The following is a 15,246-nucleotide window of genomic DNA, read 5'->3' as shown; positions in this document are numbered from 1 at the left end:
ATATACAGTATACAGATATTTTATGGTTACCAAAACATTGATGTCACCATGGTATTGCCAGTTGCCTTGTATTCAACCATAGTGAACCTCCAATTGCTGGAATTTATTTTAAATCCTAAAAGCAAAAGGCAGCATGAATTGAGACTTATCCCAGCAGAGCTGTGCTTTTAAGCACTTGTTTAACTGTTCATTTGTGCTAGAGGAATTTGAGTGCTTTAACACTCCTTGTGGCTTTAACAGCATTCTATGTTTCAGAGGCCAGGGCCATCTTTACCCAGGAACCATCTGAGAGCCCTTAATTACAATGAATTTCCCAGCAGTGGCCATCATGGCATTTACAGAAAGCAATTAGTTCTGATATTGCCTATTTCTGAAGTCATTTGGTTGAGTAGACTTTACATTTAATTGCTTGTGTCATGTATTATGTAGTATGTGTTAGAGAAGCATAGAGCAGTAAAGTATAGATTTAAAAGGATGAACTAGTCCACAAAACATTTTTAGAGTTAAACTGCTTTAAATGTTTGGGTTTTTTTGTTTGGTCTCCACTTCCATGTATCTAAAATCATATTTTGTCAGTTAATCAAGATGTATATGCTGGGCTGTATGGCAAGTTATAGGGAAAACTAATCATTTCAGTTTATAATTTGATTCTGCTTCAAGAAGAATATTACTGTCTGTCATCTTATTCACTTAAAAAAAATCATTTAAAATTCATTAATTGAATTAAATGAGTTAAACGAAACTGGAAGAATCGTGTACTTTTAGAAGATTTCATGTCAATGTGCACTAGTGTTGGATTGGTACTAAAATTTGTCTTTGGTATCGATACCAGCTTTCAGACATCAGTACCAATACCAAAGTAAATAACGAACAACTACCCCAAAACCACCTCCCTCCCCCAACCCCCCATCTCAATCCAGCCTCCCTGGTGTGTTGCACAATTGTATGCTTCTCTAATTCACTTCAAGACTGTACAGCTACCTAGTGTCCCTTACAATTGCACGCTTACCTTTTGCACAGTATAATTGCGTGTCTCGCCACAGTCCACGTCAATACAGGCAGTACTTCCCTTTGAATTCTATAGTGCATCAAAAGGGAGTGAACTGGGATTGTCCACAGTGGAACCTCCCAGACACCTTAAGAGTACTGAAATTACCAACATACAGGTATCATCAAGCTTTAAAAACTAGGTTTTCCAGTTATTTTCCAGGACTGGTATTCCATTTAAAGCTAGTGTACACAATTCATGATGGTGCCTTTCTGTTGAGTCTATAATGTGCTCTTCCTCTCTCTTTTCCTTTTTTAAGACTGAGGACTCTTGGGTCACGTTGTATGTCTGTATTAACTAGTTATATGGTCTTTTCTTCAGGAAAAACTGAATTACAGGGAACTGAAAGAGTCCATGTGAACTCAGAGTAATGAAATACTGACTTCCACCAAGAGGATCATATTACAACCTGGGTCATCTAAGGCCTATTTATTAACCCATACTGTAGCAGGAATACATTGATACAAGGGGGATGTGTATTAAAAATGCTACTACACTAATAGCTAAATAATATGTACATGTGGAAGAGCGCAAGTAACAAACTCCTTGTTAATGCTATTCACAAATGAGCAACTGATAAAATGGAAATTGTGGAAGTTTTGTGTAGTGGCTGGGTGGTCAGTCTTAGATGCTAAATGTGAATGATGATAACACACCATATTGACTAATGTCTTAATACTGTTATTCCAAAACAATAATGCATGTGTTCCCAAACAGTAGACCCTAAATTATAAGATGTTTAAAGTGTCTTTGAAAAGCATCCTATCAGCCAGCTCATGTCTGGAACCATATGGATCTTTTAATCTTCATGTTATTTAAACATTATTGAAGAGATTAGTTCTTATACAGGTATCTAAGTGACTGCCACAACACTATAATAGTCCTTTTCCTTTATATTTGTTACTCTGAAGTATAAAATGTATAAAATAATGGGTAGAATGCACATATGTAAATTCATTCTAGTTTACCTATAGACATCACCATAGTGTTTCTAATAATTTTAACATCATGTTACTCTCAAGGACTTTGGGACATGAGCATGATCATGTGTATAGCTTGCACTTGCATTCACCCTCAGAATTGAACTCCAGACCCCCACCTACTCTCAAATTGAGCAATGCAAGCAAAAATAACATGAGTGAGAAATTAATAAAATATAACTTTGAAAGTTTCAGGAGGGGCACAACATGCTGCATGGCATATAGTTTAAAATAAAAAAAAGGTTTTTTTTTTTATTAAGAATAATATAAACAATAACATTGCCGCAACTTACATCTAATGTGGTGCAACCAGTACCTCTGGTTTGGTGATGTTAGATGTTATGTTTTGGTCGACTTAGATAACATACACATTGTGCTCCATTTTTCTAATTGAAAATTCATTCATGATTGAGTTTTGGTAACTTGACGGACAAAAGCTTTCTAGGGTTTCTATTACATTTCAATACCATCCATAATGGCTTGTATATATCATGTTTTCTTTGATTGTATCAGTAGATTATGTAATTAGGCATATATTCTCATGCTGTGGAAGAAATATTTTAGCATCCTCTTGTCTGTAGATGATACCATTGTGTGACTTGTGTTAAATTAATCTAAAAATAATCAGTTCATGTTTTGTAGCTAACAGAATGCATGATAATCTAAGGCACATCAGTCTAAAATAATATATTTTCTTCAATTTTCTTGATGGGATGGTTTTCAAATATATAAGTTTCATGAATCTGCTGTAGTTTCGTTAAGCTTTTTTCTAGAACAAAATATTGCAATCATGTCCCAGCCTTATTGGCCCATATGTTTTGGGTGTGTACCAAATTAACATCATTTTGGACCAAAATTTTTAAATGCCTTTCAGACAGTTTTGGTGTCACAATCCCTCCTAACTCATTAACAGCTGTGTTTGGTGTTCTTCCGGATGGGCTTAAAGTGGAGAAGGACAAACTGTAATTGCTTTTACTTCACTATTGGCACGTAGACTTATTTTGCTCAACTGGATGAATTCTAACCCACCTCTTTTTAGTCAGTGGGTAACTGATGTTATATATTATCTAAAATTGGAAAAAGTCAAATTCTCACATAGAGGATCTGTACAAAACATTTTCAAAACCTGGCAGGAACTAATCAATAAAATTTTAGAATAAGCATTTAAAGCATTAAGGAAGCGGATTTTCTCTTTTTTCTATTTGTTTTTTTTCATTTACTTATCTACATATTTTTAATATTATTAAACTTTTACTCTGCTCTCCAAGCTATCATTCTCATGTGTGGGGGTCGATTTGTTTCCGATCTAGTTTTTTTGTTAAACCTGACTTGCTTGTATGGAATATTATCTGAAGATTTTTTTTTTTTTTTTAAAGGAAAATATTTTCTTACTTTTGGAATTCATTTTCCAGCTAAGCACATTTAAGCCCAAGAAGTTAAAATGTTTTACATAATCTTAACATTTCAATTTTGATTCTCTCTACAGAATATCGTTTACACTTAGATATTTTGTCTTCAATATGAATCTTTTCAAATCTTTTTTTCAAGCTCGTAAACCAGTTTTAGTATATCTGTCATCAAAACCTGTCTTTTTGTAATAGTTTGGGGAACCAGGAGGAAATAGATATTTTACAAATTCAGTAATAATAGAAGGAAGCAACAAGCCATTTTTGGTAATAATTGAAAGAAACTCGCCATTTTAAATAATTTGTGGTGAGGCTTTATAGCATGCTATTTAAATCAGATTATTTTTTTTTATTAACAGAAGTGCATTATTATGTATTTGAGCTGTTTTCAGTTTAAGTGTTTTGAAAATGTAGTGTGGATTCTCCTTGTTTGCTGCATTCTGAAGAAGATATATCAGCTCAGCATTTGCCCCTGTGTTCTTTTGCCACAATAAACAGAATGTAACTAAACTGAATGCTTTTTGCTGTTCTTAAACCATATTACCTTTTTTGCCATTAATTTGCATAGAATTTTGTGATATCTAAAAGCAAGATGTTACAACTGTAAACTACATTTTCGCACTCTGCTCATGTACAGTGCATCCAGAAAGTATTCACAGCGCATCACTTTTTCCACATTTTTTTATGTTACAGCCTTATTCCAAAATTAATTAAATTAATTTTTTTTCTCAGAATTCTACACACAACACCCCAAAATGACAACGTGAAAAAGTTTACTTGAGGTTTTGGCAAATTTATTAAAAATAAAAAAACTGAGAAATCACATGTACATAAGTATTCACAGCCTTTGCCATGAAGCTCAAAATTGAGCTCAGGTGCATCCTGTTTCCCCTGATCATCCTTGAGATGTTTCTGCAGCTTAATTAGAGTCCACCTGTGGTAAATTCAGTTGATTGGACATGATTTGGAAAGGCACACACCTGTCTATATAAGGTCCCACAGTTGACAGTTCATGTCAGAGCACAAACCAAGCATGAAGTCCAAGGAACTGTCTGTAGACCTCCGAGACAGGATTGTCTCGAGGCACAAATCTGGGAAAGGTTCCAGAAAAATTTCTGCTGCTTTGAAGGTCCCAATGAGTACAGTGGCCTCCATCATCCGTAAGTGGAAGAAGTTCGAAACCACCAGGACTCTTCCTAGAGCTGGCCGGCCATCTAAACTGAGCGATCGGGGGAGAAGGGCCTTAGTCAGGGAGGTGACCAAGAACCTGTTGGTCACTCTGTCAGAGCTCCAGAGGTCCTCTGTGGAGTGAAGAGACCTTCCAGAAGGACAACCATCTCTGCAGCAATCCACCAATCAGACCTGTATGGTAGAGTGGCCAGACGGAAGCCACTCCTTAGTAAAAGGCACATGACAGCCCACCTGGAGTTTGCCAAAAGGCACCCGAGGAACTGTCAGACCATGAGAAACAAAATTCTCTGGTCTGATGAGACAAAGATTGAACTCTTTGGTGTGAATGCCAGGCGTCACATTGGGAGGAAACCAGGCACCGCTCATCACCAGGCCAATACCATCCCTATAGTGAAGCATGGTGGTGGCAGCATCATGCTATGGAGATGTTTTTCAGCAGCAGGAACTGGGAGACTAGTCAGGATAAAGGGAAAGATGACTGCAGCAATGTGCAGAGACATCCTGGTTGAAAACCTGCTTCAGAGCGCTCCTGACCTCAGACTAGGGCGACGGTTCATCTTTCAGCAGGATAACGACCCTAAGCACACAGCCAAGATATCAAAGGTGTGACTTCAGGACAACTCTGTGAATGTCCTTGGAATGGACTTGAATCCGATTGAACATCTATGGAGAGATCTTAAAATGGCTGTGCACCCACGCTTCCCATCCAACCAGATGGAGCTTGAGAGGTGCTGGAAAGAGTAATGGATGAAACTGGCCAAGGATAGGTGTGCCAAGCTTGTGGCATCATATTTAAAAAGACTTGAGGCTGTAATTGCTGCCAAAGTTGCATCGACAAAGTATTGAGCAAAAGCTTACTATATACTTATGTACTTGTGATTTCTCAGTTTTTTTATTTTTAATAAATTTGCAAAAACCTCAAGTAAACATTTTACACTTTGTCATTATGGGGTGTTGTGTGTAGAATTCTGAGGAAAAAAATGAATTTAATCCATTTTGGAATAAGGCTGTAACATAACAAAAGGTGGAAAAAGTGATGCGCTGTGAATACTTTCCGGATGCACTGTACTAAACTAAACTAAAAAGCAGTGCATTCACCAAGGGGTATATACCTTCTGTGAGTATGTTCTTTTAGATTTTACGCTCCCTATAATTGAACTCTACTTCTTCGCCATGATAGAATAAAGCTCCAGAGAATGAAAAAAAGTTGTGTTTATTAATTTTGTGCAAGCCTACAATCCCTGGTATGGACAGCTGATGAAAGCCTATGGCAGTGATATCTAATCTACAGCTCCCCATTCCAGTTAATTCCCATTACAATTTTTTTTTCCAACACATGCAGTTTGTAAATTGCATTGTAAAATGGCCTGTGTAGGCCCTACATAGTTAGACTGCATTACCAGATTGAAATAATTCGGGTTACAATTTTTTGATTGCTAGATGGTGGCACTCCATGGTTTTTTACATAGGACCATCCAGGAAAAACCACAAAAGAAAACAATAACTAGCTAGCATGCTTCTCAAGTTTAACATGGCTGCAACAACAAAAAAAAAACAGAGAAGTTGATTGTGAAAGCACTGGAGAAGTAACTTTTTTCTACAGAATTCTGAGGAATATGTCTTTGCCTTGTTTGTCACAAGACAGTTTCTGTCCAAATGTACAATGTGAAACGACATTATGAAACAAGGCATTCAATCTTAAATGCATATATGAGATTGGAGATGCTAGAGAAAGTTAAGCAACTAGAAGCAGGTTTATTAAGTCAGCAATACGTGTTTAGACAGGCAGGTGAAATACAGGAAAGAGCCACAAAAGCAGGCTATCAAGTAGCACAACTTATATAGTGCCTCGCCAAAAAGCAATTTTCTGATGGTGAATTTGTCAACAAGTTCCTGACTACAGTCTCAAACACGCTTTTTCAAGAATTATTGAACATGAGTCTTGCTAGGAATACTAGTACCAAGAGAGTTGAGGACTTAAAGTCTCTAAAACACTGAAAATCTGGTTGTGGAAAATGCAAAGATGTGACTTCTTTTCACTTACTGTTGATGAAGCTATTAACCTAACAGACCCTGCTCATCTGGTAATATTTTTGTGTGGAATAAATGTTGTTTTTTTTTTTTTTATCATGGAAAAGCTGCTTGACCTACAGTGTCTCTTTCAGGAAATGCAAAGGGCATAGATGTTTTTGAGTCTATATCCAAAGCTGTAGAAAACATGAAACCACTATGGCAGAAATGTTACAGGGTTACTACAGACTTGGCTACAGCAATGGCAGGTACGCAGAGTGGTTTCCTTGTTTACCTTTATGCAAATGAATGACCCCATTAAGAGGCCCTATGTGCAAAAGTCATTAAAATGGAGAATGACATGGGAACAGTTATAAAACTTGTGAACTTTATTCGCTTAGAAGCCCTCATCCTCATTATCCAGACAGTAGTTCACACTGTTTCACTCCTTCTTTCTCTTTGGTTACCAACAAATAGATAATCTGACCCTTTCATTTTAAAGCTCCATCTTCCACATATCCGATCAATAGAAGTCTGGCAGACCTTCCTAGCACTTCATTTTCTTGGAGGTATCATTCTCCCACTCATTAACTCCTTTCCTGTTGTTTAACTATAAGTATTCCTTTTTCTTACATTGTACCTCACATTAATTGATCTACTAGGCTTAATTGTTGTTGATTATTCATATCTGTCAGTATCAGTGCTGTTTTTTGAAAGCACTTAATAATGTTTTTTTACTGAGTATAAATGTGCTTATCTGTAATGAGTAGATGAATAAATTGCTACTGGTAAAGTTTTTGTTTGTTCTAAATTGACTTCTTTGTGAGGAATCTTTAATCAATATAAGCCACGGTGTCATTTGGTGGCAAACACATTGTAACAGGAACTAAAAGATCACTGTCATGTTGCTCTGTTAGAGCAGTGGTGCATTTAACCAAGCAAATCAATGAATATAGAGCAGGATTTGGTTAATCACAGATTGTTTTCTAGTACTGTGCTAGCTCAGTATCCTGCAAGGAACTCATTCTTAATGTCTGTTAGTGAAGTTAGCTCAATTTATTTTAGGGTTCTAATCCTCACTGTAATTAGCGTATTCTAAACATTCCTCAGTTATACTAAAATTTTTTCTACTGACCTTTTCTATTTTCTTTGAAATATTCTGTGTTATTTTAATTTGTGTCAACTATTATCCATATGCATTTAAAATGAAATTATAATGTGGATTGACCTTGAAACTGTTTTGATTGTACTGTCTTTGAAAGATGGTATATTAAATAAAAATACAGTATATTAATTTAATTATTTGTTTTTCCCACAGATGAGTTTAAAGGGTCTACCATAGTGGAGCTAATGAAGAAAGAGGGCACCACTCTGGGTCTCACAGTGTCAGGAGGTATAGACAAGGATGGCAAACCAAGGGTTTCTAACTTGCGACAAGGAGGCATTGCTGCCAGGTAATTATTTCATTAAAACAACTTCCCTTATCACAGTTGCCTTCCTTCTTTTAAAGCTATTTTTGAGGAGATGTGCCTGTTTTGAATGAGTGCAGTCTACTTTTATTCAGCTTAAAAAAGTGCTGAAACAGGAAACCTTTGGTCTTTGCAAGAACTAAAAAATTTTATATTAATCTGAAGGTTGCAACAATACTGTTAGGCACATCTGTTTTATAAAAGGTTTTTATGCTTCAAGTTTGCATTCTATTGTAAATATAGTAAATCCTAGTTTAAAATTTTGTTAGTTGTTAGAAATTTACAAAACAACTGCAAATTATGACATATGAATTGGTCAGATCATTATGTATGAACTAGTCAAATGAGAAGCTTTGAAATGCAGGAAACCTCTGTGTTTTAGAAAGGAAGAAGGGATAAATGGTTCTGGCAGCATGCATATTGAAGTACCTTGGGCTGTGACAGACAAATGATCTAATCGTGTCTGTATTATCAAGGGCAATAGGAAGATGTGATCACTTCATTTATTTTATATATATGCCTTTATAATAGGATGGTATATTTAGGAGCACAGAAGTCATGCAGTGGCAACAAGTTATTACAGATACATACATACATACTTTATTTGTCACTAGTGGAAAATTAAATGGCAGTAAGATGGTCAGGGTTGTCCAGATATATATTTGAAGGCATTAACACAACACAACACATGTAAGCAAGTGGACTGGACTGTCAGATGCGGCAGGGAAACTGGGCCATAGAGAAGAAGGAGAAAAAAAAACACTTAAGCATAAATTCTAATGCTAAACGGAGTGCTTGTGCAGTGTTAGATGATTTAGAGGAGTTGTCTATAATGTAAAAATTAAATAGGACCTTGGATTCTGGGCAGCAGTCTTGTTTTAATAAAAGTGCTGTATATGACCAGATAACTGAGCGGAAATTCATATATTCTCTGTGATTTTCCAGTTTTCCATCTTGGTGCTCATTATGATAAATTATTAATGATGTAAACTGAGTGTAACATGAGTACGGTACCACAAATAGAAAAGCAACAGTAAGAAATTAGGAGGTTAAACAATACATTTTTTATTGAAATGATATAGGTTGGTTAGTGAAGAAGTTATATTTAAGTTTTCAAATGTGTAAAGATTAAACATCATGTCTCAGCAACTGTAACATTGCTGAGTCATGATTACTGCCACTTTACAGACTATTTGACTCATACTTAACAGCCACAGTTGGTGTGTGATACACACTTGGAGAAATTGAAAAACTAAAAAATATAACCAATAGAAATACATGTTTTATGTAATGTTAAACCATAAGATATTCACAAGTGTTTTTTTGACTGCTTAATGTGTTTTATATTTTATTGATAGTGTAATTTCACACTTTGTCAGGAGGTTTATGGAGATATTTGCTACACCAAGTGTTCTGTATTGATGATAAAGTTATTTTGTTATTAGAGTGTTAAAACCAGTGCTATTTTAAATATGTGGAAGTTGGTGCCGATTGCTGTTGAACTAATGTATGCAACTACTTCAGGACTTGAAAATCCTGATGTTTTTTTCCCCCAAACTGGATTATTGTGTGCCATTTGAGGAGCTAGTATGTAATTTGATATTACTATATTACGTTGGCATATGGTGCACTGTGTTCCCTCACAGAGCCTGCATCCTGTGTTCAAATCATTTGCATGGTCATGATCAATTTCTGTTTGAAGTTTGCACGTTTCCTCAGATTTTCATCTTGCAGGTGCATCTGTGTGAGAGTATTGGTGTGTGTGTATGAGGGCCCTAAGTTAAACTAATGTCGTGCTCCTAGATTGTTCCTGCCTTGCTGCCAGATTACACTCTAGCCCCCAAGATCTTAAACCCCAAGTGGCCATAAATTAAATTAAGCAAATGTGAGACTGTTATTGAATGATTTTAATTCTGTAAATAGATATTAGATTATAAAGAGAAGTGTGTGGACATCAAATACTGAGTAGAAAGTCTTTAGTATTTCAGGTACTGTATGCATAATGCATGCAAAGTTATTATTTGTATCCCTAAATTATTTATTCACAGTGATTAATGTCATTGATATTTGAGGAATGCAAAAGCATTGATTTTTTTTTTCTCTATGGCATGTTTCCTAAAGTTTTGTATTATTCATAACTGAGAAATCCAACAACAGACTAAGCTAGTAAAATATTTCACCTGCTCCCTGGACCTAACCTGCCACTTCCCTTCCTTGCTACAGTAGTTGTCAGGAGAGGTGACAAGTGAGGTGCATGATAGAATATTATATGTTGTTCTGGATATCCATTAGTTTTTTTCTTTGCTGACTACAATGAATAAAAAAAGACAAATAAAATTAATTTAGGTTATGAAAAATAATGTATTCCACTTTGTTTGGAATTACTCAGGCTCTTTTTAAATCATTTTTAATCTAGCAAAACACACCAGCCATTTCCTAGTAAAAGTATTCCAGCCACAGAGAAACTGGTCTTTCTCAGGATTACAAACCTGAGTTATGCTTTCTTGTTCCTGGTTATTTGTATTATCAACCAATGTCTTTTTCTGATAGTCTGCTATGTTGCTTTTCCCAATTTTTGTAGATTCAGTAGTTGCCTAACTAGTTTCCTGTGCTAAGTATATTACACAATGTAATTATTAGGTCTTAAGAAGAGGCAGGTTAATTGTTAAAGTGGACATGTTAATAGTGAGTGAACAGAAGAGTTATCATTTGTCCCTGTTGTGCCAGCATGTTTATTGTGCAGCAAGATCATCTCTGTGATTAAGGGGTAGCTGGAGGTAGAGTCCAACATGAGGATGGATACCCTTAAGAACCCCTCACAGTAAAATGTGGCTAATGGATATGTTTTAGTAACTGAAATTTTTTTCCAAGGTCAGTTGTGGTCAAAAATTTAAAGAAAAAACTGCAATCTGGTAAATTGGCAAAAATAATATATAAAGGAGATCTGTGTATTCTCCCTGACAACTTAGTACTTGAAGCTAGGCATAACATCCAGAAGTATAATAGTATAGCAGCACCCTTGGCCTTGTTCTGCAGTATAAAAGGCTTTTGCATTTATAGTACCATAGGCATTGTGTATACAATTTCAATAGTATAATGAAAGCAAAAGTATTCACATCTAATGTGTGAGGAAGCTTTAGTGTCGTTTTTGACAGAAGAAAACAGAAACGTGTCTCTTTATATTGGCTGCAGAAGAGATAAATAACTGAAGTATGGTTCATTGTCCAAAATGTAGTCTTTAACCCATTTATATGTAATTACAACGGTTAGTTGATAATTACAATTTACTGTAACTTCATTTATTTATATATTAGTTTTCTATACTATCATATCTCATTTTAGCCTAGTGCACCCCTTGAATAGACTATCAGATGTTTAATGAAAACTGAGAATCATACCATCTGTCAAAAGCAACTTAGTTTAAATCCGTGATACCTTTTGTGTAGTTTGTTGGATTATTGCCTTATTGGAGAGTTTACATGCTCTGAGTTTAGACTTTTTAATGAGATTGTTTATCTGAGTTGAGACTTGTATGGCCTGTTAAAATTATAATTGTTAAATTGAACAGACGAAATGCTTTTCACTCTAAAGACCTGGGAAATGAGATTTTGCAAAAATGCAGTGCAAAACAACTGATTATAAAAAAAAAAAAGCAAAAATGTAGAGAATGTTGAATTGCAATGTTTTCATAAGGAAATAGTGAAATATGATACAGTAAATGACTCTATATACATACATAGTTTATTTGGAATATTGAAATACTAATTTAAATGCCCCACCCAAATAGTGTATTCTGGTCAAAATCTTTTTTTTTTTAATCAATCATTACAGACTCAAATTGTGGCTGTCAGTTTCCCATGGTTTCAGATTTTCTTCACTTAGCTTGCATTACAGTGTCTTTTCCATCCACAAGAAGCTGCACTCTTTGTAATAAAGGACACTGTTTTTTTTCTTTTCTTACATAAGTCATCTTGATTTTACAAAGTAATGTGTTCTAAAAATCAATGCTTGTTAGTGTGGGTTTGATGCTTTGCTGTGGAAGAACAATAATGTTTTTAAATGGGACGATTCCACCTTTCAAATTTAATATGCTCATTCCTGAAAACCGTTCCTGGCAATACAGTCAGCCACTGACAAACTTTGTTACCACCCTGCTTTTCTCTACTGACCAGTCACACCATGTTACAGTGACTAAACAAACAATGCTTTAAAGATGCAAATTCATGTCTCACTAGAGGGTTTTTGTCGAGATAAGATAAATCTGCAGCTTTTGATAACACATCCAGTCATGACATGGAGGAGCAGCTGTTTCACATACGCTTAGCAATCATAATGCTAAGAGTACACAATGAGAGGGTGTGTGATATTCCTTCTCTCTTCCTCCATTATGCTTCCAGTATTCACGACATAAAAGTACTTGTCAGACCCAGTAAAAAAGTCTGACATGCTGTCTCGCTATATTATTTTAATAAGGATAAAGCTATGCAGACTGTGATAATGAACCCTGAAATCTGAAGTCATTGTGAAGGCACTAGGAAATCCTGATGGTAAGGAGGAGGAGTGGAGCTGCAGTTGTGTAAATTTAATTGCTTAATTGAAAATTGCCATGGTACTTCTGTTTCTGTTGCCGTTTCTTTCCAGACTTTTGGGATAGGCTCAAATAACTGATAGTTCCTGTTATGTTTTAGTGTCTTCATTAAGCTAGCAGTTTTATTTGTTATTTTTCTGTTCAAGTTCAAAGAAGTTATTTTCATTTTGTTTCTCTGGACTTTTTCATCTCTACTGGATCCCCAAGTAATAGTTTTCACTGTATAAACTTCGACGAACTGGGTTAACTAGGGTTAAAGAAGGTAAAAACAAGGGCATTTGTACAAAAAAGGTGTGTATTGTACTACTGGGTTGTTAGCCAATACAGCAGCCAGAGAAGGCCTTAAATGACTGCTATAATTGTATTGATAGGGATGTAGTTTTAATTGAACTTTGACCTTTAATGAAAGAAGTTCAAAAGGTTCATCAAGGATAAAAGGCAGAAATTAAACTGATTTTGGTTTTATGGATGCTATTTTTTTAACTGGAGATAATTTTTCGGACACTGGGGTTGCTTGAAGCAGTTGATTGACAGTAGCATATTCCAGTTTCTGGTCTGTTCTTCATCAAATACAAATTAGACCCATTTTAAAATGCTCATCGTTTATCAATGCCTCACCTTGTTAGATATGAAGACAAGTAAGTGTTGCTTGTTGTAATTTTTTAATAATGTTTTCAAAAACATATTGTCAAATTTGAGAATACTATCCATGGATGAGAATGTAGTCACTTAAAAACATCAATTAATTTATTGACAATTTAATACTTATGTTTTGTTTCAGGAGTGACCAATTAAATGTTGGTGACTATATTAAGTCTGTGAATGGAATAAATCTGACCAAATTTCGCCATGATGAAATCATCAGTCTTCTCAAAAATGTTGGGGAGAGAGTGGTCCTAGAAGTTGAATACGAGTTACCTCCAGTCTGTGAGTAGTGTGGATATTGTTAGTTATATAAAATATCTCTTCATTCATAAGCTTAGGTTATATGATCTTTGAATCATGTTATTGGAAATATTATGAAATGGTAAAATAAAACATTATTTCACATGCATGTTATGATCAGAAGATTATTTAACATTACCAACGCTTTAGGTTAAAACAATTAAGGTGTTTAAAATTATACCTTTTTAGATAAGGTACACGCTAAAATCAGAGATTTTCGTTACCAACCAGCAAAGTCTCTGAATTCCCATTTGTTTCAAAAGCAAATAATCCCAGTCCTCATTGCCCCTACCACAGAGAGGGAGATTGTGTTGTATGACTGGAATAAGGCTAACAGAAGTATATTTTTATTAATCTGCAAAGTGCATTCAGGGGAAACTTCATCTTCAAGGAACTAATTAAGCAAACATCTTCACCCACTGGGGTTTCTTTGCATAATCTTCTGCAATTAGAGACGGTGAAAATCTAACAGCCGCCCTATTTTTTACATCATACGTGTAATTTAAAAAAAAATTACAAATGACTGAGTTAATAACATAAATTATTCACTTGATACAATTCTGAGAGTTTGTACTCAAACCATAACTTAATTATGTAAACAAAAGGGTTAAATTTCCATTACTTACAAATGTTTATGTATATATTGAAGGAGAGGGGTGGGGAGTGCTGTCATAAGACAATGTCTGAGATATTTTTTAATGTTATCCTTTTTTGGCATGTGTGCAGCATGGGATAGGATTAATATACCCAAGAGTACTATATGGATTAATCCTGTACTGATATAAAAATAATTAGAATATCAACCTCAGTCCTGTGCAAAACTGTAACTGTGATCTTCAACCACAATGCTTTATCTGTTAAAAGTCACAAGTTAGAGCTTATGACGACTTCACATTAAGTTTAGAACCAGTTTGTATACTCATGGTATGTTCAAAATGCCTTTAAATAAGTGATAATAACAAATCTCTATGTATAAGGTAAAATTGGGGGGTCTCAATGCACATAGAGCAATAGCAAGTAAAATTGCATTCACCTTATATCTATGACATGGCTCTTCTGGCATAGTATATCAAACACATTCTTGTACACTGTCCCCAGGAACCAGACACTGTATTTTGTTTAATTTAGGCATGCTGTGTGTAATTTGTGCAGAATAACGAGTTTAAAGTTATGCAGAAATCTTTTAATATTATATAGCTAAAAACAAAACCTGAAACAACTACAAATTGCCTTGGTGCTGAACACGGTAACATGATACAATATGAATATCAAAATATATAAGTATTTACTTTTCTACAGATTTGTTTTTATCAAATAAAGTTTTGAATATGCTTATGTGTTAATAATTAATACTTGATGTACTATATATGAACATGATTATGAGAGCAAGTAAGGACTCCATACAGTTTGGAGAGGATGTACAGAATCAGTCAACTTTAGAAAACCTTTGCCTAATTTGTCTTTTTGCACGTGTTTTTTTTTTTTTATATATAAATCATGCAGTACAAGTACTGTGTCATAATTGATAAGTAATTAATATAAAAGCTAGCAAAGCTCTACATAATATGCATCATTCATGGTAAAGTCATGTAAATTAATATTATTGTGG

General features: G+C 34.9%; 1 protein-coding gene across 11 annotated transcripts in view; it reads left to right on the top strand.

Annotated features, from left to right (window-relative positions):
• grip1 (glutamate receptor interacting protein 1) overlaps positions 1 to 15,246 on the top strand; it is a 572,286-nt gene that overhangs the window by 449,331 nt on the left and 107,709 nt on the right. For 10 of the 11 annotated variants that reach the window (XM_039769728.1, XM_039769724.1, XM_039769727.1 and 7 more), the window contains 2 exons: positions 7,954 to 8,089; positions 13,474 to 13,619. In XM_039769728.1, the coding sequence (XP_039625662.1) occupies positions 7,954 to 8,089; positions 13,474 to 13,619 (282 nt within the window). Of the gene's footprint in view, positions 1 to 6,806; positions 6,905 to 7,953; positions 8,090 to 13,473; positions 13,620 to 15,246 lie in introns of those variants that run through there. The other variant, XM_039769726.1, reaches the window with a different exon arrangement.

The sequence above is a fragment of the Polypterus senegalus genome, chromosome 11, assembly GCF_016835505.1.
Source record: "Polypterus senegalus isolate Bchr_013 chromosome 11, ASM1683550v1, whole genome shotgun sequence".
NCBI lineage: Eukaryota > Metazoa > Chordata > Cladistia > Polypteriformes > Polypteridae > Polypterus > Polypterus senegalus.
This window is presented reverse-complemented; position numbering and strand designations above follow the sequence as displayed.